The sequence below is a fragment of the Hemitrygon akajei genome, chromosome 3, assembly GCF_048418815.1.
Source record: "Hemitrygon akajei chromosome 3, sHemAka1.3, whole genome shotgun sequence".
Taxonomy (NCBI): domain Eukaryota; kingdom Metazoa; phylum Chordata; class Chondrichthyes; order Myliobatiformes; family Dasyatidae; genus Hemitrygon; species Hemitrygon akajei.
This window is the reverse complement of record NC_133126.1, coordinates 188,781,576-188,809,202: the sequence shown is the minus strand read 5'-3', so window position 1 is coordinate 188,809,202 and position 27,627 is coordinate 188,781,576. Positions and strand designations below refer to the sequence as shown.

Below are 27,627 nucleotides of genomic sequence, written 5' to 3'. Positions count from 1 at the left end.
AAAGAGTGTGTATGTGTCTGAGAGAAAGAGTTTGTGTGTTAGTGAAAAAACTGAGATAGAGTGTGTCTGAGAGAGTGTATGTGTATGTGTGTGTGTGTGAGAGAGAGAGAGAGAGAGAGAGAGAGAGAGAGCAAGTGTGTGGTTGTGAGAGAGCTTGTGTGGGAGAGAGATAGTGACAGAAAATGTGTGTGTGTGGGAGATAGAGAAGGAGTGTGTGAGAGTGTGTGAAAGAGAGTATGTGTGGGAGAGAGAGATAGAGTGTGTGTGAGACAGAGAGAAAGTGTAAGTGAGTGAAGGAGTATGTCGGTGTGTCAGAGAGAGAGTGAAAGTGAGTCTGTGAGAGAGAGAGAAAGAGTGTGTGTGACAGAAAAAGTGTATGTGTGTGAGAGCGAGAGTTAGTGTGTAAGAGAGGATGTGTGTTAGCGATAGACAGAGTATGTGAGTGAGTGAGAAAGTTTGTGTGAGAAAGAGAAAAGGTGTGTTTGTGTGAGAGAGTGTTTGTTGAATTGAATTGAATTGAATTGACTTTGTTACTTACGTTCTTCACATTCCTAAGGAGCAAAAACCTTCACGTTACATCTCTGTTCAAATGTGCAATTATAGTAATTTATAATAAATAGCATGTACAACAGGATAGTCAATATAACATAGAAATACAGTTGTGTCAGCATGAGTTCATCAGTCTGATGGCCTGGTGGAAGAAGCTGTCCCGGAGCCTGTTGGTCCTGGCTTTTATGCTGCGGCACCATTTCCCGTATGGTGGCAGCTGGAACAGTTTGTGGTTGGGGTAATTCAGGTCTCCACTGATCCTTCAGGCCCTTTTTACACACCTGTCTTTGTACATTTCCTGTCCGCACCACTCTCTGCAGATTAAGGGAAGTACAGTTCCCATACCAGGCAGTGATGCAGCCAGTCAGGATGCTCTCAATGGTGCCCCTGGAGAAAGTTCTTAGAATTTGGGAGGTCATACCAAATGTCTTCAACTGTCTGAGGTGTAAGAGGCGCTGTTGTGCCTTTTTCACCACACAGCCAGTATATACAGGCCACGTGAGATTCTCTGTGACATTTATGTCAAGGAACTTAAAGCTGTTTAACATCTCAACCCCAGGTCCATTGATGTCAATAGGGGTGAGTCTGTCTCCATTCCTCCTGTAATCCACAACCAGCTCCTTTGTTTTTGCGACATTGAGGGAGAAATTGTTTTCTTGACACCCCTGTGTCAGGGTGATGACTTCCTCTCTGTCGGTTGTCTCATTATTATCTTAGATTAGGCCAATCGTCAGCAAATTTATTTAGCAGATTGAAGCTGTGGGAGGCGACACAGTCATGGGTATACAGAGAGTAAAGGAGGGGGCTTAGGGCAGCCCTGAGGGGCACCTGTGTTGGGGGTCAGAGGGGCAGAGGTGAGGGAGCCCACTCTTACCACCTGCCGGCGATCTGACAGGAAGTCCAGGATCCAGCTGCACAAGGCAGGGTTGAAGGCCGAGGTCTCTGAGCTTCCTGTCGAGCCTGGAGGGAATTATGGTTTTGAATGCTGAACTGTGGTCCAAGAACAGCATTCTCACATGAGCATCCTTCTTCTCCAGATGTGTAAGGACCGTGAGTAAAGCTGTGGCAATTGTGTCGTCTGTTGATCGGTTGTGTCAGTAGGCAAATTGTAGGGCGTCCAGTGTGGGTGGCAGCAAGCTGCAGATGTAATCCTTGACCAGCCTCTCAAAACATTTGTTTATTATTGAGGTGAATGTGACAGGACTCCAGTCGTTCAGTCATGTTACCTTGGTCTTTTTAGGTACAGGGACAATGGTGGATGTTTTGAAGCAGGAGGGCACTCTACATTGAGAGAGATTGTGTGTGTGGGTGAGAGTGAGAAATTGTATGTGTGTGTGAGAGTTAGAGAAAGAGTATGTGTGAGAGTGTGTGAGTCTAAGAGGAAATGTGTGAGGCAAAGAGAGTGGGTATGTGTGAGAGAGAGAGAGTGTGCATGTGAGAGTGTGTGTGCGCGATAGGGAGAGAGTGTGTGTGTGAGAGAGAGAAAGTGTGTGTGTGAGAGTGCGTGTGCGTGATAGGGAGAGAGTGTGTGTGTGAGAGAGAGAAAGCTGTATCTTTGTGAGAAAGAGAAAGAGTGTGTATCAGAGACAGAAAAAGATTGTGTGAGAGAGAGTGTGTGTGTTTGAGAGAGAGACAGAAGGTTTGTGTGTGAGTGAGAAAGGGTGTGTGTGTGAGAGAGACAGAAGGTTTGTGTGATATAGAGAGAATGTGGTGAGTGAGAGAGAGAGAAGGGGTGTGATTGTGAGAGAGAGTGTGAATGAGGGTGTGTATGTTTGAGAGGGTTTTTGTGTGTGTGAGAGAGAAAGATAGTGTATGTGTGAGAAAGAACAAAATTGTTTGTGCATGTGAAAGAAAAAATGTATGAGAGATAGAGTGTGTGTGTGGGTGTGTGTGTATGAGAGAGAGAAAAAGAGTGTGTGTGAAAGGGAAAAAGGAAGTGTGTCTGAGACAAAGTGTGTGTGTGTGAAATAGAGAGTGTGTATGTGTATACATCAACATCAGCATGGTTGTAAGTGTGTGTGTGTGTGTTTTTGTGTGTGTGCGTGGCTGTGTGTGTGTGTGTGTGTCTGAGAGTGTGTGTATGTGTGTGCGCGTGGCTGTGACTGTGTGTGTGTTTGTGTGTGTATGTGACTGTGTGTGTGTGTCTGTGTGTGTGTGTGTGTGTCTGTGTGTGTGTGTGCGCGCGTATCTTGCAGGATCTGTGCTAAAGTGTGTTTCTGAGATTAATTGCATTACAGGGATGCGTTAAGCATCTTTCACAATTCACTGTTTCCCTTATTTCTCTGCACCATATGTCAGTACAGTGTACCCTAGATACGGTTGCTGTGTGAGAACACTGTGTGGGTGGGGACTGAGCAGTTCCTCACATTGCTATCACTCAAATAAATAGCAGCAGAGCAATGCTGAGGGGTGGAAGTGGAACTGTAATTGGTTTCGAGCAGAACACACACAACTGCCAGCAGCTGTTCGACAACTCTATTCACGCGGAGGCCACCTGAATTGTGAGTTCCAGCTTTTGTAACATACTGAGTGTAACGCAATACTGATTAACCTGCTTGCTTGATCTCGGGACGGTGCATGGTTAACGGGATTATTGAGTACTGTGTTTTTAAGGATTGCTGGAAACATGCTACCAGGGATCTTTGGATGCTATCTCATTGAATAGAGCCCTTCAGCCCATCAAACCCATATTATCTCTTCAGATTTACTGGGAAATTAATCCCACTCCTCTGCACTGTCTCCAAAGCCCCATAATCTCTTTTTCTTCATGTATTTATCAAACTGCACTTGAAAGCTATTTGTGAATCTGCCTCAACTGTTTTTTCTCACATTACGATATGTTCACAGTTTAAGTACAAAGTACTTATATGTAACGATATACTACACTGAGATTCATTTTCTTATGGGCATTCAGTGTAGAACAAATAAATACCATGGAATCGGTGAAAAATGATACACAAAAAACTGATCAACAACTAATGTGCAAAAGAAGACAAACTATAGAAATAGAAATAAAGAGATATTAATTAACTAACAAATAAACAAACAAACAAATAAATAAATAAATAAATGGATGATGCTGAGAAAGTGAGTTGCAGAGTCCTCGAAAATCAGTCCATATGTCGTGGAATCAGTTCAGAGTTGAGTTCAGTGAAGTTATCCGTACTGGTTCAGGAGCCTAGTGGCTAAAGGGTAATAACTATTCCTGAACCTGGTGGTGTGGGACCTAAGGCTCCTTCCCAGTGGTAGCAGTGAAAAGAGAGCCTGGCCTGGATGGGGGTTCCTTGATGATGGATGCTGTTTGCTTGTGACAGTGCTCCTTGTAGATGTTCTCAGTGGTGGCGAGACCTTTGCGTGGTATGGACCGTGCATCACAATACAAACTCTCCAATTTCAATCCAGTCCTAATTATCTACAGCCCATGAACTCCACTAATTGATCCTTACAGATGCAATTTGTGATAAAGCTTGGGCAAAAGCTCATTTTCCATTTCAAAGCACAGTGCTGCTTACCTTTCATGGCAAGTTTCAGAAACCAATATTTTGCCCTCCCAAAAAGTGACTTGAATTTGTGATCAAGGAAACGTACAAGAGGCCAGATCTTGTGTCCAAGTTGTTTTCAGTGGGTTAATTAATGAGTAAGGTGTGTGCAAGTAAGGAACAAGCTGATGCTTTACGTCCGCCACAATATGACACAGGATCTACCAGTTTTAGACAGTGTTGTTAAGACTACTTCAAATTTTATGTTAGGGAACATAAGCTGAAGAATACTGCGGACCCTGGAAATCCAGAGTAACAGGCACAAGCGTAGAGGTCAGCACGCTTTACCGTACAGGCAACCCCGGTTCAACTCCTGCCGCTGCCTGTAAGGAGTTTGTACATTCTCCCTGACTGAGGGTGCTTCCTTCACATGCTCTGGTTTACTCCCATGGTCCAAAGACGTGCCGCTTGGTAGGTCAATTGGTCATTGTAACGTGTCCTGTGATTGGGCTAGGTTTAGATTGGGAGATTGCTGGGTGGTGTGACTCGAAGGGTCTATTCCGTACTGTATGTCAATAAATAAATAAATTCAGCAGGTCAGACAGAATCCATGGACCAAAGTAAAGAGTTGATGTGTCGGGCTGAGTCCCTCATCAGGACTGGAAAGGAAGGGGGAAGAAGACCCCTTCTGTTTTAGTCCTGAGGAAGGGTCTTAGTCCAGCATGTCAACACTTTGTTCTTTTCTTTTTCTTTCCAGTCCTGATGAAAGGTCTCGGCCCAAAATGCCATCTCTTTATTGATTTCCATGGATGCTGCCTGACCTGCTGAGTTCCTCCAGCATTTTGTGTCTGTTATGTTAGGGAAGGTGGTAGGTAGGCTAAAATCTACAATAATATAAGTATAGGTACTGAAACACTGAATCGGCAAATGACTGGACCTCCTTGTCACTGGAGCAAGAGCTTGCGCTAGCAAGTCCTTTGTATAATAGGTGCACACATCCACAATGTGTCAAAAAATCCACATTCAGTCCAAATCAGAATCTGAATCAGAATTAGGTTTATTATTACTAATATATTTAGTGAAATTTGTTATTTTGCGGCAGCAATACTGCGCAAGATGTAAAAGGTTAATAAAAGTTACAAAGTGAATAAGTGGTGTAGAAGAGGAATAAGATGGATTGTGAAATATTGAAACGTCAGCTCTTTATAAGCTCGTGGATTCATTTACGACCTGCATCTTCCACTCTTGACAACACAAGCAAAATGCGGGAGGAATGCAGCAGGTCAGGCAGCATCCATGGATAGGAATAAGCAGTCGACGCTTCAGGCTAAGTCCCTTCATCACGACTGGTAAGGTACGGGAGAAGGGGAGAGGCCAGAATAAGGTGTGGAGAAGGGAAGGAGTACAGGCTTAACGGTGATAGGTGAAGCCAGGCGAAGGAGAAGATGTGTGGGGTGGCATGATGAAGTCAGAAGCTGGGAGGTGATAGGTGGAAGAGGTAAAGGTCTGAAAGAGGAGGAATCTGATAGAAGAGACGAGTGGACCATGAAAGAAAGGGTAAGAGGAGGGGAACCAGCAGGGGGTGATAGGCAGCAGTAAGAAGGGGGCCAGAACAGAGAATGCCACTCTTAAACAGAGGTAAGTAACCATCCTCAACCTTGAGAAAAGAAGCAGCAGACATAAAAGATATGTATGTTAAAGAGACTAGGGAGAGTAGAAAAGATTCGGGGTTAACTGACACAAACTCATGACTGGTTTGTAGGAATGTCTGAATGAAAGAGCTAGTTTCACAATCAAAAGGTCATGGTAAAAAAATGTTTAAGAAACAAGTGGAGCAACACTAGGGCTAGGCGGCCTGGTAGTGTGGCAGTTGGCATAATGCCCACAAGCCGGGTTCAATCTCTCCCACTGTCTGTAAAGTGTACATCCTCCCCGTGGGCTTCCTTAGGGTGCTCCGACTTCAGGTTAGTTAGTTAATTGGGTGTTCTTGGACCTGTTACTGTGCTGTATCACTAATTAAATACTGTTGCAATTAAATTGGACTGTCCACTTGCACTAACAACGTTCTGTAGGAAACGTGCTGCCCTGCTCTCACGCCTGAGGCTGAATGCTTACTTTAACATCGTCACAGGATGTCCAGTTTTTTTTAACCCCTCCTCTGAGTAACTTGGCTCAGCAATTTCAACAACAGACGATTGTAAGCTTGCACACTCACTGAGTTCCTAAACTTTCACAATGTTCCTTCCACAGTCTGCAAGAAGCTCAAACAGCATCTGTTTACTTTATTCAAAGGTGAGACACAGACTGGGGCAATAATGCACATGTGATTTATGGGTCAATAACATTGTACATATTGACATGTACTATATTACTTCCTGTTTTTTTTAAACATAAACTAACTCGACATTTTCACTATGTAACTGGGTCACCGATTTCTGCTGTTGTCATTTTGTGATGCCTTGGCTATTTAGAACAGAGAACACAGTACAGGTACTTGTGCCGGTGATGTCGCAGTCTACTCTAAAATCAATCTTGCCTTTCCCTCGTGTTTAGCCCTCCATTTTCCTATCATCCGTGTGCCTTCCTAAGAGTTCCTTAAATGCCCCTAATGTATCTGTCTCCACCACCACTCCTGGCACTAACCACTCTCTGTACATGTGAAAATCTTGCCTCTGACATCCCTTCCAATTACCTTAAAATTATCCCCTTCCTTCCCCCCTCCCCAGTACTAACCTCTGCTTCCTTGCGAAGAGGCCTTTGCTATTCACCCGATCGCTGCCTCCATCCACCTCGTACACCTGATTTCTGCTAGCAGAAGTCTTCTAATGTCCACAAAACATGGTGGCATGGCAGCTGGCGTAACACTATTACAGCTAAGGGAGCTCTGGACTTCGAAGTTCAATTCTGGCGCAACGTCTGTGAACAGTTGGTAGGTTCTCCCTGTGAACCTCATGGGTTTCCACCAGCTGCTCCAGTTCCCTCCCACAGTCCAAAGACGTGCCAGTTGGTAGGTTCATTGGTCATCGTAGATGGTCCTGTAATGAGGCTAGGGTTAAATTGGGGCGTTGCTGGGCAAGGTAGCTGATTGGGCCACAAGGGCTTGTTCTGAACCTCTCTTTAAAAGCTAATTAATTAACTTTCTTTACTCTGTCTGATGGGGCCTCTTATAAGGTGGTCTGAGAAAGGTAGCCACTGCAGTGTTTTGTCTGGATGTTTTGAACTCGATTGTATAGTCAGATCGAAGCAACAGGGAGGCCTCTCTCTACACACTTCACTATTTTTATTCCTTTCCAAAGGAGCTTTATTCAGTGAATGGAGCATACCACTATTTACCAATTCAAATTATAACACAGTCATAGAATAATCACAGAGTCATAGATCGCTACAGCACAGATACAGGCTATTGGGCCCATCTAGTCCATGCCGACCTGCACCCAGACCATATCACTCCATAACCCTCCCATTTATGTACATTTCTGAATTGCTCTTAAACGTGAAATCAAACATACATCCACCACTTCTGCTGGCAGCTGATTCCACACTCTCACCACCTTCTGATTGAAGAAGCTCCCCCTCATGATCCCCTTAACCATTTCACCTTTCACCCTTAACCCATGACTTCTGGCTCTAGATTCACCCAAGCTCAGTGGAAAAAAGTCTGCTTGCATTTACCCTGTCTATAGCCCTCATAATTTTGTCATCTCTAAGCAGAATGCACTCGAGTCCCTGGGGCACCCACCTGTCCAGAAATCCCCCACTGTACCCACGAATAAAGGAGCAGGCAATCAGCTCAGGCAGCATTCTCAACCGCCTGACACCAAACTAGGGGATGTCCCAACTGACCCACGCCCCTCTGAAACTGGTGACCAAAGATCAGGAGTGTGTGGCTGAAGTGCAGCCAAAACTTAAGGAGCAGCCCCTTCAGATACTCAGATAGAGACCTCAACCTCTAACATGACGTACTGAATGCTCCCAAGCACAGAAATGACAGGGTGCTGGGAAAGCTTCATTCACTCAGCCATTAACCTATCGAATATTGAGAAGCCTAGATGTTACCTATAGTGAGGGAGTCTATGACCAGAGGACACAGCCTCAGAATACAGGGATGTCCCTTTAGATGAGGAGAAGTTTCTTTAGCCAGAGAATGGTGGATCATTGCCACAGATGATTGTGGAGACCACTTCATTTGGGTATATTTAAGGTGGAGGTTCATACGTTTCTGATTAATAAGAGTGTCAGTGCTTGTGGGTGAAGGCAGGAGAATGGAGTTCAGAGGGATAATAAATCAATCATGACTTGATGGGCCAAATGGCTCCTAAATATTATGGTCTTAGAGTCATCTCAGTGTACCAGAAGGACCAACAAGACTTTAGAGCTGGCCTTCCCAGCAAGGACTGACAAAATCTTCTAAGTGAAATGATGACAGTCACAGCCTATCTTTTATCTGAGTGTAATTTTTCTCTGTTTTAGTCAGTGTGTCTTGAAATCAAGGCTACTGTCCAAGTGAGGCTAATCACCACCCGGGCTCTCAAACTGAAATCAGCACCGGCAAGATTTAGCATTTGGCTGTCCCTGTTTCAACTTGAGGCCTTTATCTGCGCAGATCACCTATGTTTGTTAATCTTTTCACATTGCCAAAGTTAATCTTCCTTTAATAATTAACAAAATAAAGTCAACACAGTGACATGGTTGGCTTGGTACTGGATGATCTCTGAAAACGACTGGAGCTCAGGAGCATAATCAGATTTTTTTTTTCTTGGCTCTGAGAATGTCGTCAATCCCCCTGCTGCCTGTAAGGAGTTTGTACCTTCTCCCCATGACTGCATGGGTTTCCTCCGAGTGCTTCGTCGTCCTCCAACAGTCCAAAGATGTACCAGTTGGTAGGTTAATTGGTCATTACACAATTGTCCTGTAATTAGTCTAGGAATAAATTAGGGAATTGCTGGGTGCCATGGCTCATAGGGTTGGAAAGGCCTATTCTGCGCTGTTTGTCAATAAATAAACATTCCCTTCAGTTGGTGAGGTTTTCCTTCACGAAGACTCCCTTGCTTCTTTTAACCCTGACGTTCCATTGATGAAATCTGCTGATCACTTTCTTGAATATTTTTCTTCTCTGTTATAACTAGAGCATCTTTCAGATCACACCAACAACGCTGGACTTTCAGCCACATCCTATGTGAGATTTCCCAGAAGGTACCTGGTGATTGTTTTCTCCACACGGTAGTTTAGTATGCCAGCACAACCCCTTGGGGATGTTAATTATTAAGCTGTATTAGTTTTACTTGTCAAAACTCCATTGCCACTTTGTAAGGTATATCTGCACACCTACTCGTTAATGCAAATATCTAAGCAGTCAATCATGTGGCTCTTGCTACAGTGAATCATGTATTGTAACTCAATACAGAAAGGCATGCAGGCATGGTCAAGAGGTTCAGTTGTAGTTCAGACCAAACATCGGAATGGGGAAGAAACGTGATTTAGGTGACTTTGGCCGCAGAATGACTGTTGGTGCCAGATGGGGTGGTTTGAGTATCTCAGAAACTGCTGATCTCCTGGGATTGTCATGCACAAAAGTCTCTAGAGTTTACAGAGAATGATGCAATAAACAAATTTAAAAAAAACAAAAGATGTCTAGTGAGTGGCATTTGCAGGAAAAAAGTGTCTTGTTAACGAGAGAGGTCAAAGGAGGATGGGCAGACTGGTTCAACTGGCAGGAAGGCAATAGTAACTCAAATAACCATGGCGTTACAACTGATGTGCAAAAGAGCATCTCTGAATGCACAACACATCAAACCTTGAAGTGGATGGGCTACAGCAGCAGAAGACCATGAGCATACACTCAGTGACCACTTTATTAGTCATCTCCTGTACCTAATGAAGTGGCTACTGAGTGTATTTTCATGAGGGTATAGTATGAAACTGTGCTAACTTCCTGAAGCTAACGTTGGTTGTCCATTATATCTGGTTATGGCAGATTTGTGTAGTTCTATGATGCACAGCTTATGAAGAAACCTGTGTAGGCATTTTTAAAGTGGAAAAACTATTGCACTGGGGCAGTTCAGCTGTCTTGACCTTGGAAGTCTGGGTCCAGTGGTTCAAGTAATCATCACAACTTGGGTCTCCCTTGGGTTACAGTGGATGACCATGACATCTATGCCTTATCGTGCCCTTTGTTCTCCAACAAGCATTGCAGAAACATCTCCCTGGCCATTGGATCTCACTGTTGATATTATTTGCACAGCCCATAAATCTATAACCTAAAGCCAACGTTAGACCGTGTAATGAGTTGATCTGTATAGACTGTCGGCGAGACCAGCTTTCCACTGTATCTCAGTCCATGTGAGAATAAAAAAACAATACCAACATTAACATGCTTGAGACACATCCCTGCTAAATGCATTCATCTTCAATTTCCACCAACTTCGCCCTCACCAGTTCACAAAGTGAGTCACTACAACAGCAGCCCTGACTTTCCTGTGTTGGAGCACCACTCAATACTTTATTCCTAATATTTTCAGGATCTCAGATAAACTATATTCTCATCTGAGTTCCTTTATAATGACACTGGCCATACATGTCTCTTGCTCCAATGAAGCAGTCAGCAGCTGTGTGAATATACAGTACACATTAACATCTTGTTTATGCATGTTATATTATATGCATATGCATATTAACACTGGTAGCAAACAAGGTAATATATCTGCCTCAGTGCTGTGTAAACATCCAGACTTTGGTTTTCTACTGTCTGTACTTTCATAACTTTGGCTTGTTGTCCTCCAAGTATGGGTCACAACCTGATATGTCAGCCATCCCTTTTCCCCACAGACACTGCCTGACCCATTGAATTCCTTTATCTGTTGCTCCAGAATACAACTTTGCACATTTCCTTGTTAAATTCTGCTTGGTTCAGCATACACAGAATATGTGTTCTTGCTATCTACAATTGAAATCGTTTGCTGATAAAAGCTAGCATTACCACTGTAGATCAATTTCCCACGCTAATATAACCTAGATTTGACACTGAAGCTCCCAGCTTTGGTTACTACATTACCAGTACACTAACACGCAACTATATGTGTTGTGTGTGACACTATTGTTCCTTCATTATGTGCTGTGTCATATGACATCATAGTCTTTCCATAACTATGATTGTTCTAGTCAAATTTTTCTACAGAAATGGTTTGCCATTGCCGCCTTCTGGGAAATGTCTTTACAAGATGGGTGACCCCAGCCATTATCAATACTCTTCAGAGATTGTCTGCCTGGTGTCAGTGGCCGCATAACCAGGACTAGTGATTTGCTCATAGGACTGTCCACCACCTGCTGCCATGGCTTCACCTGACAGGGGGAGGGGCTAAGAAGGTGCTACACCTTCCCCAAGGGTGAGCTGCAGGCTAGTGGAGGGAAGCAGCTCCTTATATCTCCTTTGGTGGAGATGTACCTCCACCCCGCCACCCTGTGTGACACTATCTGTGCTGTGTTTTACACCTTGGCTGCAGAGGAACGATGTTTTGCTTTGCTGTATGAGTGTGTATGGTTGAATGACAACGGACTTGATCTTGAACTTCAACTCCTCACACTAGCTGAAATTCACTCCAGTCTTTTCCATCATTAGTGCATATGGAGAGGATGTTTCATATAGTTGGGAAATCTCAGACAAGAGCACACAACCTCAGAATAAAGGGGTGTCCCTTTAGAACAGAGATGAGGAGGAATTTCTTTAGCCAGAGGATGGTGAATTCATTGTCACGGATGACTATTGGAGGTTGCTTCACTGGGTATATGTAAAGTGGAGGATGATAGGTCTATGATTAGTAAGGAGCCAAAGGTTAAGGGGAGAAGGGAGGAGAATGGGGTTAAGAGAGATAATAATCGCCATGATGGAATGATGAAGCAGACTTGATGGACCGAATGGTCTAATTCTGCTCCTGTGCCTTATGCTCAAACATTAGATCTGGCAAGATTTCTAAGTTAAATGGGATTTATTCATCAGTTAATAAGTATCTGACATAAATTGGGGAAGTGCTTTGTCAAGCACTTTCGCGTTATCTGAAACAAGCAGGACTTTCTGTTGACCAACCATTTTAATTCCAATCCTGATTCCCAGTGCAACATGTCATTGCTTGGCACCCTCTGCTGCCATGATGAGCCCAGTCTCAGCTTCAGGGAAAAACACCTCCTACTCCGTCTGGTAGCCTCCAACCTGACAGCATGAACATCAATTTCTCCAGCTTCCATTAATTTCTCCCCCTCCCCCTTCTTTCTTCTTCCTTTTTTTCATTCTGGCTCCACTTTTACATGGTAGCATAATAGTTAGCACAATGCTTTACAGTAGTAATGACCGGGGTTCAATTCCCACCGCTGTCTCCCCGTGACCAGATGGGTTTCCTCCGGGTGCTCTGATTTCCTCCCAAAGTCCAAAGACATACCAGTTGGTAAGTTAATTGCTCATTGTAACTTTTAGAAACATAGAAACACAGAAAACCTACAGCACAATACAGGCCCTTTGGCCCAAAAAGCTGAGCCGAACATGTCCTTACTTTAGAAATTACCTATGGCTACCCATAGCCCTCTATTTTTCTAAGCTCCATGTACCTATCCAGGAGTCTCTTAAAAGACCCTATTGTATCCAACTCTACCACCATCGCCAGCAGCCCATTCTACGCACTCACCACTCTCTGTGTAAAAACTTACCCCTGACATCTCCTCTGTACCTACTTCCATGCACCTTAAAACTGTGCCCTCTCATGTTAGCCAGTTCAGCCCTGGGAAAAAAGCCTCTGACTATCCACACGATCAATGTCGCTCATCATCTTCTACACCTTTTCTTTGTGATTAGGCCAGTGTTAAACCAGGGGTTGTGAGAGGCATGGTCTGAAGAGTTGGAATGGCATGTTCCATGTTTACCTATCACTTCACTTCAGTACCCCTCCTCCATCCCTTTCTCCCACGGTTCACTGCTATGTCCTATCAGGCTCCTTCTTCTTCAGCTGATCGTCACCCACCAGCTTCTCACTTCACCCTCCCCTCCTCCACCCACCCACCCATCTGTCCCCCATCTGGAATCATCTATCATGTATCAGCCTGTGCTCCTTTACCTCTCCCTGCCTACTTATTTCAGCTTCTGACTCCTTCCACTCCAGTCCAGGTGAAGGGACTGAGCCTGAATTGTTGACTGTACGTTGCCCTCCAGAGATGCTGCCTGACATGCTGAGTTCCTCCAGCATTTCGTGTGTGTTACTTATCAGTAAGGGTGCAAGCATAGCAGCATGCAACCCAAGACCACAGAGACATTACTTTCCCATTTTGGATGCTTGAGATGACAATCTGATCACCAGTTGTCTTTCCTGTCCTCTTCTTCTGGTAATCACTCTTCAAAAGCAACTCAATGAATCACAGGATTATTAAGCAGAGAAGCCACCCATGTGTAAGAGACTAACAAATTTCTACAAAGGCATATTAGAGAGCATTCTGACTAGTTGCATCGCTGCCTGGTATAGAGGCTCAATGCACAGGATCTGTAGAGGATTACAGACTCAATCAGATCCACCACAAGCACAATCCTCCTTACCTTTGAGGTCTGCTTCAAAGGGTGTCATCTCAAGAAGGCTGAATCCATCATTGAGGAACCTTTAAGACAAGATTGGATAGATTTTTGCATTGTAGGGGAATTAAGGGTTATGGGGAAAAGGCAGGTCAGTGGAGATGAGTTCATGGCCAGGTCAGCCATGATCTTATTGAATGGCAGAGCAGGCTCGACGGGCCAAGATGGCCGACTCCTGCTCCTGTTTCTTATGTTCTTATATTCTTACCACCCTGCACATTGCTACCATCAAAAGGAGGTATAGGAACCACACTCAACATTTTAGGAACAGCTTCTTCCCTTTCGCCTTGAGATTTCTGAATGGTCCATGAAGCCATGCACACTATCTCACTACTCTTTTGCACTATGCATTTATATATCTATTTATTTGTTCAGATATCTGTCTGTTCATTTAATTATTGTAACTTATTGTAATTTTTATTTCTCACACAGTGCCGCTTCCGGAAAATAACACATTTCATGACATGTCAGTGATAATTAAGCTGATTCTGATTCATCAGTCTAATCATCGCCATGTCGCTTGACAAGTTCTTATGTGATTATATCTTGAAGGCTGAGACAATCTCTGTTGCTTCACATTGACAGGCAATGAGCTCAGCACCCTGAACTGAATACAGAAACATCTCTTCTTTCTCCTTCTGCAATTTTTTTTGCCCATTCCTTTGAACCCTGGGTTCCTATCTACTCTCAGCTTCCCTTTTCTCGATGCACTTGACCTTTTCCACCACCCTCACCTCTCCTCTCAACTTCCTCGGCTGCAGAGGGGACAGCTCCTGGACAATTGAAAGGCTGGGATAGAGTGGATGTAGAGAGGATGTTTCCTATGCAGGGGGACTCTCGGAACAGGGGCAGAGACTCAGAATAGAGAGTCATCCCTTTAGAAAGGAGATGAGGAGGAATTTCTTTAGTCAGAGGGTAGTGAATCTGTGGAATTCATAGCCACAGATGGAGGCCAAGTCTTAGTATGTTTAAAGCAGAGGTTGACAGGTTCTTGATTAGTAAGGATGTCAAAGGTTATGAGGCGAAGACAGGAGATTGGGGTTGAGAGGGATAATGAATCAGCTATAAATGGCAGAGCAGACTCAATGGACCGAATAGCCTAATTCTGTTCCAAGATCTTATAGTTTTATGATCTAAATCCAGTGACTTCTTTCACACCTTGTCCTGCATCTTCTCAAAGCCCTTCAGTTTTTTTGCCTGATTATAGAACTCACTCTCCGCATGGTAACCAGAATTGGCAGTAAAACCCCTCTTGTGACTTAACCAGTATTTTATAAATATCTAACATAAAGTGCACCTCGATCAATGAAATGCACCTTGACACAGAATCTTATCAGCTTTATCGCCCACACTCTCGATGCACTGTGTCATTCCTGTATTGGTTGAAAAGCACTTGCAAAAGCTCTACCAGAGCGATGAAAAGTTACTTGTTCCTTCTTACTTCAACAAATTGTTACAGTTTGTTAGGTGGGCTAATGGCTGAATCCTCACTCATTTTGTCAGAGGAACATTTCACCCCATCTTGGTACCGACCGCAATAAGTGCGGCATCTGGGTATATCACCGGCTACCAGATTACTTTTCCCTTTAAGTGGAGGTTCCTTTGCTTATCTTTGTATCTTTATACCCCTGAGAACTTGACCGTGAACTGTAAGTTCCTGTTCCTTAAGCAGTAAAGTCAATTCTTAAAAATTTGCTGGTTCTCCTCCTGACCACGTGGGTTTACCTCTGAAGCTGTGGTTTCTTCATTAATTGCTTACTGCTAACAGGAAAAAAGTCAGGGGGGGGGGGGGTTAATGGGGTTGTGGGAAAGAATAGTTTCCAGGAAAACACTTGTGGGAGTAAATCAGTTCTTAGTACTCCGAAGTTGGGGGTCGATCATGGATATTGAGTTCTAGCTGTCGACATGATTCGCATGCAAGTATGTAAGTCAGGGTAGTACAATACGGAGAGCAAGTTTTTGCCCATACAGCAGGCTTCCCCTCTCCACACAGCTGATGAACCGAAAGGAACAGCAGAGATTGATACAGTTAGCACCAGCAGTGCTGCAGGAGTTCTCAGTCAGTGTTGAATCAGTATGGGACTGTTTTAGGGATTCCGGCTCCAGAGTTTTCCTCAGGGTTTGCTCCTAAAGCCTTCCCCAGGTGTGGGTACAGGTGCAAGGCAGCGGAGGTCTGAGATCAGAGTTTTCCTTCTCCTAGCTGAGCTGCTAACCAGGGCTGACGAACCCCATCTGCCTGGAATGACTGGTTTTAAGGTGCCAGTAACCCACCTTTGCCCCTTCTCCTGTCAGGGAAAATCGGTTCTGCGGGACTTAGTAGCTAAACCACGCATGAAAGCCAGGAGTTGGACTTGGTTGTCAGAGGCTATTTGAGGTGCTTGCCATTGGAAACATTTAATAGATAGGAGCTTATTCCCACGACCTTCCCCAGCTATGACAACCTCTTAGAAATGGATTATACTAAATGGACTGAATGGTGTTCTATGATGTTAGATTTAGGGAAAGGGAAATCAATTGTGTGCTGGTCTGGTTATATGGTTACAGAAAGGAGATGGAGGTTTTGGAAAAGGTAAAGAAGACGTTTACCAGGATGCTACCTGGATTAGAGATTAGGGGTATAAGGAGAATTTGGACAAACTTGGGTTGTGTTTTCTTGAGAATTAGAGACTGAGTGAAAACTTGATAGGAGTTTAGAAAATTATGAGAGGCATAGATAGCACAGACAATCAGACTCTCTTTCCTAGGGCAGCAATTTCAAACACTAAAGAACATCAGAATCTGTTTCAATTTTACTGGCACATGTCGTGCAATTTGTTGTTTTGTGGCAGAAGTACATTGCAATACGTATTATTCTTTTTAAAACCTGTAAGTTACAATAGTGATGAAGCAAAAAAAAAAAGGACCACTTTAGTCTCATCTGACCGGAAAAACTTCTTCCACATCTCTGCAGTATCTTCTAAGTGACGCTTTGCAACACCTGTGCAGGCAAGCGGTACACGTGGCACACGTCAGCCGGGTAACACCATCCCTACTGCAAAGTATGGTGGAGGTGGTATCGTGTATCAAAGTCAGATTTAAGCTTCTTTGCTGTTTGCACAAGCACATGCACGCTCACTTGCAAATGACAAGCTTGCAGCGGCATCAGATAAGCAGCACTTACTAGAAGTATATGAATTAGACATGAACTTACACAAATTTTGCAAGAAAGAAGCTAACTTAAGCAAAACAAAAGTTCTTTAGTGCAAAGTTATGACGGTGTTGCTGAACTCTCAAGTGCAGTTTGGTTCAATCCAATATTATTTTTACTAGGCGATATTGAAGGGATAAAACCGAAACCCAAATTGAATAAATATCAGAAAGAATTTATAAAAATTGCACTGGCAGTAGCCAAAAAGGCTATTGCAGTTACTTGGAAATCGGATACATATTTAAGTATAGATCGTTGGAAGAAGGAAATTTATAGCTGTATTCCATTTGAAAAAATTACTTATAATTTAAGAGATAAATATGAAACATTTTTGAAAAAGACAGGATTAAATATATAGGTGCTCTGAAGATGAAATAATTAATTATTTGGGGAAAGAAATATATATACTAAAGTTATTACGAACTCCATGGAGCATGTGGGGATCTTCCGATATCCAGGCACTCTTTCTTTTTTTTCTTTCTTTCTTTTTTCTATAGGGGTGTTAGGGGGGAGGGGTTAAGGGGAGGGGGGAAGGGTATATATATATTTTGTTTTTCATATATTTTCTTTTATTACTGTAATTATTTGAAAACTCAATGAAAAAAAGTAAAAAAAAAACAAAAAAAACTGACTATTTGAAGGGGAGCAGTTGTTGTTGAAAGCTGGTGGTGTGGGAGTTCAGTATTTCCTGCAAAAAGCTATGACGTGGGTCGATTTCCATTAAACGATGAAGCATATGGGGAAAGGGAAGGAAAAGGGACTGAAGGAAGTTTGGTTCAACCATGTTCCATTTAAATGCTGGACCAGGTTTGAGGAATGGTGAAATCGGGCTTTCCCCTGACGGTTCATACGGCTTTTTTTAAAGTCACCTAATGTCTCCAAACAGATAATCTGATTTTTATATTGTAGTGTGTGTGTGTGTGTGTGTGTGTGTGTGGATGCTTGCTGAGTACAAATCGACTGACACACGTGCTGCCTGAACATGATGTTTGAACATAGTTGGCAGAAGAGCACTTAGGGATGTCTGCTCTGTCATAGGAAGTGGTGCTGTAGAAATACAGGCTGTTCTTTAACACCAGTGCAAGAATGAGAGAATTACCGGAAAGAAAAAGGTTCAAATGTGTGAAAGCCGGACAACAAACTCTTCAACAATAATCAGAGTGTGATTTGGTTATCTTTTGCACAGAAGCACAAATGTGTGTAATGGTCTGTGAAATTTGGCAGCAGAGAAAGATTCAAAGGCATGAAATACTTGATAGTATCACTGAATGTAGAGTCCTGATGAAGGGTCTTGGCCGAAACATCGACTGTACTCTTTTCCAGAGATGCTGCCTGGCCAGCTGAGTTCCTCCAGCATTTTGCGCTTGTGCTTGGATTTCCAGCATCTGCAGATTTTCTCTTGTTTGTGATTGGAGTACTATGCTGCAAATTCTCTTCCAGGGATGCCTACCCCTGAAGAAGTTTAAATCTTCCCTTCGACAGGAGTTCAGTGAAACCCTGTCTCACTGCTCTCCCTGTGTGATCTCTCCTGTCCTGAGTCCTGATGAAGGATCTCAGCCTGAAGTGTTGACCATACCCTTTTCCATAGATGATGAATGGCCTGCTGAGTTCCTCCAGCATTTTGTGTGTGTTTCACTAAATGTATTATCGGATAGGAACATTTGCAGACACTTGATTTGGTGGCCAATTTATTAGTTTGTTAATGCAAGTATTTCATCACCCAGTTATGTGGCAGCAACTCAACGCATAAAACACATGCAGAGTTGTCAAGAATTTCAGTTATTGTTCGGAGCAAACATCAGTGACTTCGACTGTGGAATGATTGTTAGTGCCAGAATGGGTGGATTCAGTATCTCAGCAAATACCGATCTCCTGAGATTTTCACACACAACAGTCTCTAGAGTTCACAGAGAATGGCATGAAAAACAAAAAAAAAATCCAGTTTCATACATACAATGGTGGAGGAACTCAGCAGGCCAGGCAGCGTCTAGGAAAAGAGTACAGTCAACGTTTCATGCTGAACCCATTCGGCAGGTCTCAGAACTTGTCCTGTCGAAGGGTTTTGACCTGAAACATCGACTGTACTCTTTTGCTAGATACTGCCTGGCCTTCTGAGTTCCTCCAGCATATGGTGTGTTGTTCAAATTTCCAGCATCTGCAGATTTTCTCTTGTTTGTGAAAAAATCCAGTGAGCAGCAATTCTGTGGGCAAAAACACCTTGTTAATAAGAGAGGTCGGAGGAGAATGGCCAGATTGGTTCAAGCTGACAGGAAGGTAATAGTAACTTGAATAACCTTGTGTTACAAAAGTGATGTGCAGAAGAGCATCTCTGAATGCACAGCACATTGAACTTTGAAGTGGATGGACAACAGCAGCAGAAAACCACACACATATGCTCAGTGGCCACTATATTAGGTACAGGAGGTACAAAATAAAATGGCCACTGAATGCACGTCAGCAAAATGAGTCTGTGAAGCCTTGTTTCAATGTAAATAGAGTAAAGTAGCTTCTCTTTAGAAAAGAGTGCTAAGTTGAGAGATTAGTGTAAAGGTTAAGGCTTTGTTCTAGTGCTCAGAAGCTAGCCAGTCACTCCATGATGTTGTCATAAATGTCATTTGATGGGAGAAGGGGTGCTAGGGATAAGCCATCCATAAATTTGCGGACGGCACAACTATTGTTGGTGGAATTTCAAATGGCAACAAGGTGTACAGGAGCAAGATACTGTAGATCAGCTGGTTGAGCGTGGTTGCAACAACAACCTGACACTCAATGTCAGTAAGACCAAGGAATTCTTTGTGGACTTCAGGAAGTGGAAGTCAGGGGAACACACAACAGTCCTCATTGAGGGATCAGCAGTGGAAAGGATGAGCAGTTTCAAGCTCCTGGGAGTCAACAGCTCCGAACATCTATCCCGGGCCCAACGCATTGATACAATTATAAGGAAGGCATGACAGTGGCTACACTTCATTAGGAGTTTGAGGAGAATTGATATGCCATCAATGACACTTGCAAATTTCTACAGATGTACTGCGGAGGGAAGGTTAATTGGTTCCCTCACCATCTGGTTTGGAGGGGCCACTGCAACAGGAACAGAAAAAGCTGCAGAAAGTTGTAAACTCAGCCAGCTCCATTATGGGCATGAGCCTCAAGAGCACCAAACACGCCTTCAAGAGGCAATGTTTCAAAAAAACAGGATGCACATCACCCAGGACATGCTTTTTTTTTGCATTGTTAGCATTAAGGAGGAGATATAGAAGCCTGAAGTCACACACTCAACATTTCAGGAATTGCCTCTTCCCATCTGTCGTCATATTTCTGAATGGACAATAAACCCATGAATACCATGAAAACCTCAGGCATTTTTCCTCTTTTTTTTTGCACGACTTATTTAACTCATTTCTTTTCATAGATATGCTTATCATAATTCATCGTTTTTTTATTTTTACGTACTGCACTGTACTGCTGCTGCAAAACAACAAATTTCATAACCTTTATCTGTGATATTAAACCTGATTCTGATTGTGATAAGCTTAAGTTCTGTTAATCACATTGACATTCTGTGTATGCATTAGTTTGCAAGGTGAATTTTTGGAACATTCTAAAAGGAGATATAAAAGACATGATATTTTGTTTGTTTTTCAAATACTCTTGCTAACTTTTCAATTACTTCTGGAGTGTAATAATGTCAAGAATTATCATTGAAACCTATGGAATATTGAAAGTCCTAGATAGAGTGGACGTGGAGGAGATGTTTCCCATGGTGGAGAAGCCTACCACCAGAGTGTGCAGACTCAGAATACAAGAATGTTCCTTTAGGACAGAGATGAGAAGAAATTTCTTTAGGCAGAGGGTGATAAATCTGTGGAATTCATTGACACAGGTGGCTGTAGAGGCCAAGTCAATGGGTATATTTAAAGCAGAAGTTGATAGGTTCTTGATTAGTAAGGTAGTTAAGGTTACAGGGAAAAGGCGTGAAAATTGGTTAAGTGGGGTAATAAATCAGGCATGATGGAATGGCAGAGGGCACCCAATGGGCCAAATTATCCAATACTGCTCCTTTGTCTTATGGTCTTTTGAATACATAGAGAATGGTGAGATGTGGAGATGTGTCAACAGAAAGGATTAGTTTCTTGGTTTCTTGTTACAAGTTTAATCTGCTTCTATCCCACTGTTGTCAGACTTTTGTAGAGAACTCCTATACAATAACACGGACTCTCGGCCTCACAATCAACCTGATTATCATCTCTAAACTTTATCATTTACCTGCCCTGCAGTCCCTTGGTGCCTTTTGCACTTTAGTCTGCATTGTTATTATTTGACCATATTCTAGCTCAATGTTCTGTATAATGACCTGATCTGTATAAACAGTGAGCAAGATAAGCTTCTCACTGTATCTGGGTACATGTGACAATAATAACCCAATACTAGCACCAAATAATTTTGCATTACATCATGGTCTCTAGGGTCTTTTACTAAGTTACACTGATCTATGTTCTAAGTTTGATATTTTATAACTGCTGGCCTGGAAAAATACCATTACCCACTTTCAATACAGCGCTACAGAAACCCATAGGTCTGGCTATGGGGGGAGATGAGGCCATAGTCTAAAATGTTCCCCCAAAATAGGACATGCTATTTTGAATATCAGCCAGGTTTGGCATGTCCTTTCTCTGAGGATGGGATGTAAATGCATGACTGCATCACCAAACCACTAGTGGTTGGTTCTGGAAGGTGTATCTAATAAGATGATAAGACATAGGAGCAGAATTGGGCCATTCAGCCCATCGAGTCTTCTCCGCCATTCCATCAAGGTTGATTTATTATCCCTCTTAACCTCATTCCCCTCCCCTCTCCCAGAAACCTTTGAGGCTCTTACTATCAATAACCAATCAGCCTCTGCTTTAAATACACCCAATGGTATGGGTATAATGCCCAAGTAAGTACCCAAAGGCATGGATAAATAATAGACCATCTATTGCTATTTTTCAACAGATACAGAAGATGTCAACTGTGATGACCCCACTCATAAGTTCTGCCAACGCATCACATGAGAATTCATCGCAGGGGTCTTCCTGCCAATCGACGACCGAGTACAAATATATGATCTACTCTACGGTCTACAGCTTCGTGTTTGTCATTGGTCTGGTCTCAAACGTGGGCGCTCTCTTTGTATTCTGCCGCATTGCCAAGAGGAAGAATGCCAGCACCATCTATCTCATGAACCTTGCCATCGCTGACCTCCTCTTTGGCCTCAGCTTACCCTTGCGTGTCGTTTACTACCTGAGAGGGGGTGATTGGCCATTTGGAGATTTCCTGTGTCGCATCTCAGGGCACATTTTCTACGTCAGCATGTACTGCAGCATTTTCTTCCTGACCTGTCTCAGCATTTCCCGATACCTGTCTCTTGTACACCACATAAAACACCAAAGGATATTTACATTCCGCAGCTGTGTGATATCATGTGTCAGCATTTGGCTGTTTGTTTTAGTCTCCTCGGCTCCTTTCCTCTTAAATGGTAGTCATCAATTCGAGGGCAAGGTCAAGTGCTTTGAGCCCGTGAATGTGACTTCATGGGCTTACATTATGCGGATGAACTATTTCGCTCTCACCGTTGGATTCCTCCTCCCGTTCTCAGTCATCCTTTTCTGTTACTTTCTGATGATAAAGCATTTAGCGAGATTCACCTGCAAGTCCAAGCGGTACAAGAGAGACGTGGCAATGACCATACTGGTCCTGTTGGTGTTTTTCATCTGTTTCCTTCCCTACCATGTGCAGAGGACAGTGCATTTGCATTTCCTCGTGCATCACCATACCAACTGTGATCTGGAAAACATCCTGCGCAAGTCTGTCGTGGCTACCTTATGCCTGGCAGTGGCCAACAGCTGTTTTGATCCCCTTCTTTATATCTTTGTCGGCCAAGGCTTTAGAACATTTATTAAAATGTGGCTGAAGAAGAAAAAGGTGGATCCCATGTATACCTCTTCCACTAGCATGCTTGCCATCAGTCTGGCATTCATCCAGCGCAGCAGGGAGCTAGAGGTATTCAACTTGTCACCACCACATTCGTGCCAGATCCAGACTAGTGCAGAAGCAAAGGAAGAAAATGATGCAAGCAAAGCACAGAACTTCATTACTGATGGAAAGAACAGTGAATAGTTAGAATAGCTGACCAGAAAGATTACCACTAACTAACAAAGACTGGGCTTTCTAAGCTGTATCGACAGACCAAATCTGCCCGAATTGCTAAGCAGAAATTTCAAGAGCATTTCTCGCTCAGCAAGATTCGGATGAGCTATCATTGATTTGTTTTCTCGCCTGTCACTGGGAACTCACGCATGGGACTTTAAACAAAGGAGACAAGGAGAGAGACATATTTGTCATATGTTCATAGAAACATCGAAGCAAGAGGACTGTGCTGAGAGTTACCAGCATGCTTCCGGTGCCACAGCTGACTAACCCTAAACCTTACCATATATTTTTCAAATGTGGGAGGAAAGCATAGCATCCGGGGAAACCCCCATGGTCACAGGAAGAATGCACAGGCAGTGGTGGGATTCGAATCCCAGCCAGTGCTCACTGGCGCTGCAGAGTGATTGTGCTAACCGCTACCTTGCCATGAGCTTTGAAACTGTGTTTAAAATGTAGGTGTCGATGTAAGTTCCTCATACCTCAAATTCCAGCACTTGGTAGATAGCTGTTGACATCTTAAAGGTGACCTGGGGGTAAAATCTCCTGAGCTTCTGCTATAAAAAGGTTAAAATCCTTGTTCAGTCTCAAAGAGGCTTTGGATTTGGACTGAGAAAGGTCATCCCAAAATCTCGTGTGTCCTCTCTGCATTAGAACTGAGAGCTCTAAAAACTAAGGAAAGGCTCGCAGCTATAAATATCTCTCAGATCAACTAGTTTGAAAGACAAAACAAAATTTCAATTTAAAAAATTGAGCCTGTAACATCGCAAGAATGAACCATAAAAGAATATTAGTGTGGTACAGCCATATAATTTCTGCTTATAAGTTAATCGTTAAATGAGCAATGCATCGCTTTCGAGACTGTCTTCTGAAAGTACATCAGACTGAAGTCAACTGCTGGTGAGTTAACACCTCCTTACATGGAAGAATTGGCTGTGCTCTTACTTGCTGGGTGCACTGTGGGAGAGGAGGCATCATGTTCCATCCTGACAATAATCAATCAAAGCAAAGAGTTCAAAAAGAAGAGTGATACAAATGCCTCAAAGGACCAAGAACAGAATGAAAAGCTTTGAAGGATGAAGGAGCTCAAACCAGTTGCTGGGGAATGTATAACAATGTGGTGTTTCACTATAAACTGGATCTAATCTGCACTTTGATGACTTTTTGTTAGCCCCAGGAACTGTAGAGTCATGGCGTCATAGAGAAGTACAGCACAGAAACAGGCCCTTCGGCCCATCCGGTCCATGCTGAAACTATTTAAACTGCCTACTCCCATCGACCTGTACTGGGACTACAGCTCTCCATACCCCTACCATTCATATACCTGTCCAAACTTCTTCTAAGCATTGAAATCAAGCTCCCATGCACTGCTTGTGCTGGCAGCTCATTCCACACTCCCACCATCCTCAGTGTGAAAAAAATTCCCCTCATGTTCCCCTTAAACTTCTCATCTTTCACCCTTTAACCCATGACCTCTGGTTGTATTTCCACCCAACCTCTGTGGAAAAAGCCTGCCAGAATTTACCCCATCTATACCCCTTGTAATTTTATATACCTCTATCAAATCTCCTCTCAGTCCTCTACGTTCTAAAGAATACCCTCCTAACCTATTCAATCTTTCCTTATAACTCAGGTCTTCCAGACTTGGCAACATCCTTGTACATTTTCTCTGTACTCTTTCAAACTTGTTTACAAGTTGGTGACCAAAGTTGTACGCAATGCTCCAAATTAAGCCTCACTAATGTCTTATACATGTCATCATAACATGTCATCTCCTGTACTCAAAACTTTGATTTATGAAGGCTTCCTCAGGGTATTCTCGTTTCCCCTCACATCCTAAAGACGTGCAGGTCGTGGTTGTGGTAGAAAATGAGAGTTAAGGGGAATATGGGGAGAAGAAGATATAAAGGAAAATTGTAGATTTAGATTCAGATTTATTTATTTATCACATGTGTGTCATAATACAGAGTGACAAAAAATGTTTGCAAACAGCCCAGGTGACATATGCCCGATATTTGATGCTTTGAAGAAATGCTTTACTAAATTGATGTATTGGTTATGTCAGCAACCAACACAACCTAAGGACGTGCTAGGAGCAGCCCTCGAGTGACACCACACATTTCAGCATCACAACATAACACGTCCATGACATTCAGTGGATCACCACGGGCAGCAGCAGTAATAATGATAACAAAACAACCCCCTTTCCCTTCCTCTCCCCCTCTCTCTCTCTCACACACACACACACACACACACACACACACACACACACACACACACACACACACACACACACACACACACACACACACACACACACACCCCCCCCCCCCCCCCCCCCCGGGCCTCCTACTTCCTGTTCATGGAGGTATTAGATTGCTCCACGAGTAAATATATCTGTACAAATAAGATTATTACTGGAGGGATGGGGTTGCCCCCTGGGTCAGTATAAACTCAATGGGTTCCTTCTATGTTATTTGCAAGATGAAGATCACAGAAATAGTCCCTTCAGCCCACCAGTCTACACTGGCTTACCATCCATTCACACTTATCTCACATTAATGCCATTTTAATTCTCCCCACAATCTCATGAGCTCCTCCATTCTCTAAAATCTACCACTCAACTATGCACTTATATTACAGTGACCAATTAACCAACTAAACTTCGTGTGTTTGAGATGTGGGAGGAAACCAGAGCAACCCAGAGGAAACCCACGTGGCATGGGGAGAACATGGAAACTTCATGTACACACACACACACACACACACACACACACACACACACACACACACACACACACACACACACACACACACACACACACACAGCTTCAGAGGACAAGATTGGTTTGTCAATGGCCAATGAGGCTGTGGCTCTACTTGCAATATATTCAGATATGTAACTGTTCCACTTACTATACACACAGTGGCCACATTATCAGTTACCTCCTGTACCTGTGTATATGTTCATGGTCTCCTGCTGCTGTAGCTCATCCACTTCGAATTTCAACATGTTGTGCATTCAGAGATATTCTTCTGCACACCACTGTTGTAACATGTGGATATTTGAGCTACAGCCAACTTCCTGTCAGCTTGAACCAGTTTAGCCTTTATTCTCTGACATTTCTTATTAACAAGCTGTTTTCTCCCAGAGAACTGCCATTGACTAGATTTTTTTTTGTTTTTCACACCATTCTCTGTCATCTCTAGAGTAGGGGTTCCCTGCTTTTTTTTATACCATGGAGCCTTACCATTAACCAAGGGGTCCTTCGGTCCCTGGTTGGGAACTCCTGCACTAGAGAAGTACGAAAATCCCAGTAGATCAGCTGTTTCTGAGATACTCAAACCACCCCATCTGGCGCCAATAATCAAAGTCACTAAGATCACACTTATTCCCCACTCTGATATTTGGTCTGAACAACAACTGAAACTCTTGACCATGTTTACATGCTTTTATTCATTGAGTTGCTGCCATATGATCAGCTAATTATATATTTATATTAATGAGCAGGTCCAAAGGTGTACCTAATAAAGTGGCCACTGAGTGTATGCTGGAAAGTAAAAGAAGTGAAGGTGCAAACCAGTCTGTCCTAACCTAGCCAGACCCACGGCAGCTCATGTATGTGAATAATGTTTCACACCAAATCCCACCTTCCACCTACAATGCTTCCAATATTACTGGAAAAAAATTATTGTAATATATGTCAGATTGTTTTGAATAATCTTAATATATTGATAATTTAAAAGGCTTCATATATTTTTCTAATTGTATATTAAACTGTGACATTTTGATTTTATGTCTTCATTGTCTTATTTGAAAAATACATTTTTTGAAGTTCAAGATCCGAAGTACATTTATTATCAAAGCATGTATGCAGCATGGAACCCTGAAATCTGTCCACCCTGCAGAGCGTTACAAAGCAAAGGACCTTGGAACCAACCCATTCGAAGAAAAACATCAAACTTCAAAACCCCCTGCGACCGCTTGCGCAAAAATAATTGTGCAAGCGGCAACAAAGAACAAAGTTGAAAAAGACACAGGATATAAAACACAAAAAGCCTATTCCAGTACAGTTCAGTTCAGCTCAGCGTCCGTTATCTGCAGGACGCCCGATTCGAAAATCACCGAGAAGTAGTAACAAAAAAAAAGGGTGACTAGAACTAGAACTAGAAATAGAACAGGTCCAAATAAGAGTCCAAATCCACAATCTGCGTCGATTAAGCCTTGTAACGGCCCCATCTGTTGACAGCATTAATGGGGGGGGGGGGGGGGAGAGAGAGAGCTGTACAAAGCAATGAGATAACATTATCATAAATCACAAAATAAATAAATAAATAAGAAGAGGAATATTGAGATCATGTTTATAGGTCCATGGACAGTGCACAAATCTGTCGGCGAAACGAAAGAAGCTGTTGAGTGTTGTTGCGAAATCACTCAACAAGCTGATCTATCTCACTCCTTCCTATATGGTTCCTTGACACTATCTGAGATTAGATAGAGTAGCAGTTTGCACCACACTATTAGAGTTGAGAGCATTGCAGAGATTAGGGATCAAATCTGGCATAGTCTGTAAGGAGTTTGAGTGTTCTCCCTGTGAACCGCATGTCTTTGCTCCGGGAGC

General features: G+C 43.0%; 1 protein-coding gene across 4 annotated transcripts; it reads left to right on the top strand.

Moving 5' to 3' along the window:
• Positions 1–2,925: 2,925 nt before the first annotated feature.
• On the top strand, positions 2,926–26,802 carry LOC140725756 (cysteinyl leukotriene receptor 1-like). Of its 4 annotated transcripts, XM_073041623.1 has the most exons (4): positions 2,964–3,050; positions 6,279–6,320; positions 9,155–9,221; positions 21,812–26,802. In XM_073041623.1, the coding sequence occupies exon 4, from the start codon at positions 21,821–21,823 to the stop codon at positions 22,973–22,975; it is 1,155 nt and encodes a 384-aa protein (XP_072897724.1). In that variant the 5' UTR covers positions 2,964–3,050; positions 6,279–6,320; positions 9,155–9,221; positions 21,812–21,820; the 3' UTR covers positions 22,976–26,802. The 4 variants fall into 4 exon arrangements, with proteins under 4 accessions (XP_072897722.1, XP_072897724.1, XP_072897725.1 ...); XM_073041624.1 differs by lacking the exon at positions 6,279–6,320; XM_073041622.1 differs by lacking the exon at positions 9,155–9,221.
• The last annotated feature ends 825 nt before the right edge of the window (positions 26,803–27,627 follow it).

What these genes read in the sequence shown, in the direction of transcription:
- LOC140725756 (XM_073041621.1), top strand. Translation starts at nt 21,821, where the DNA reads ATGTCAACTGTGATGACCCCACTCATAAGTTCTGCCAACGCATCACAT.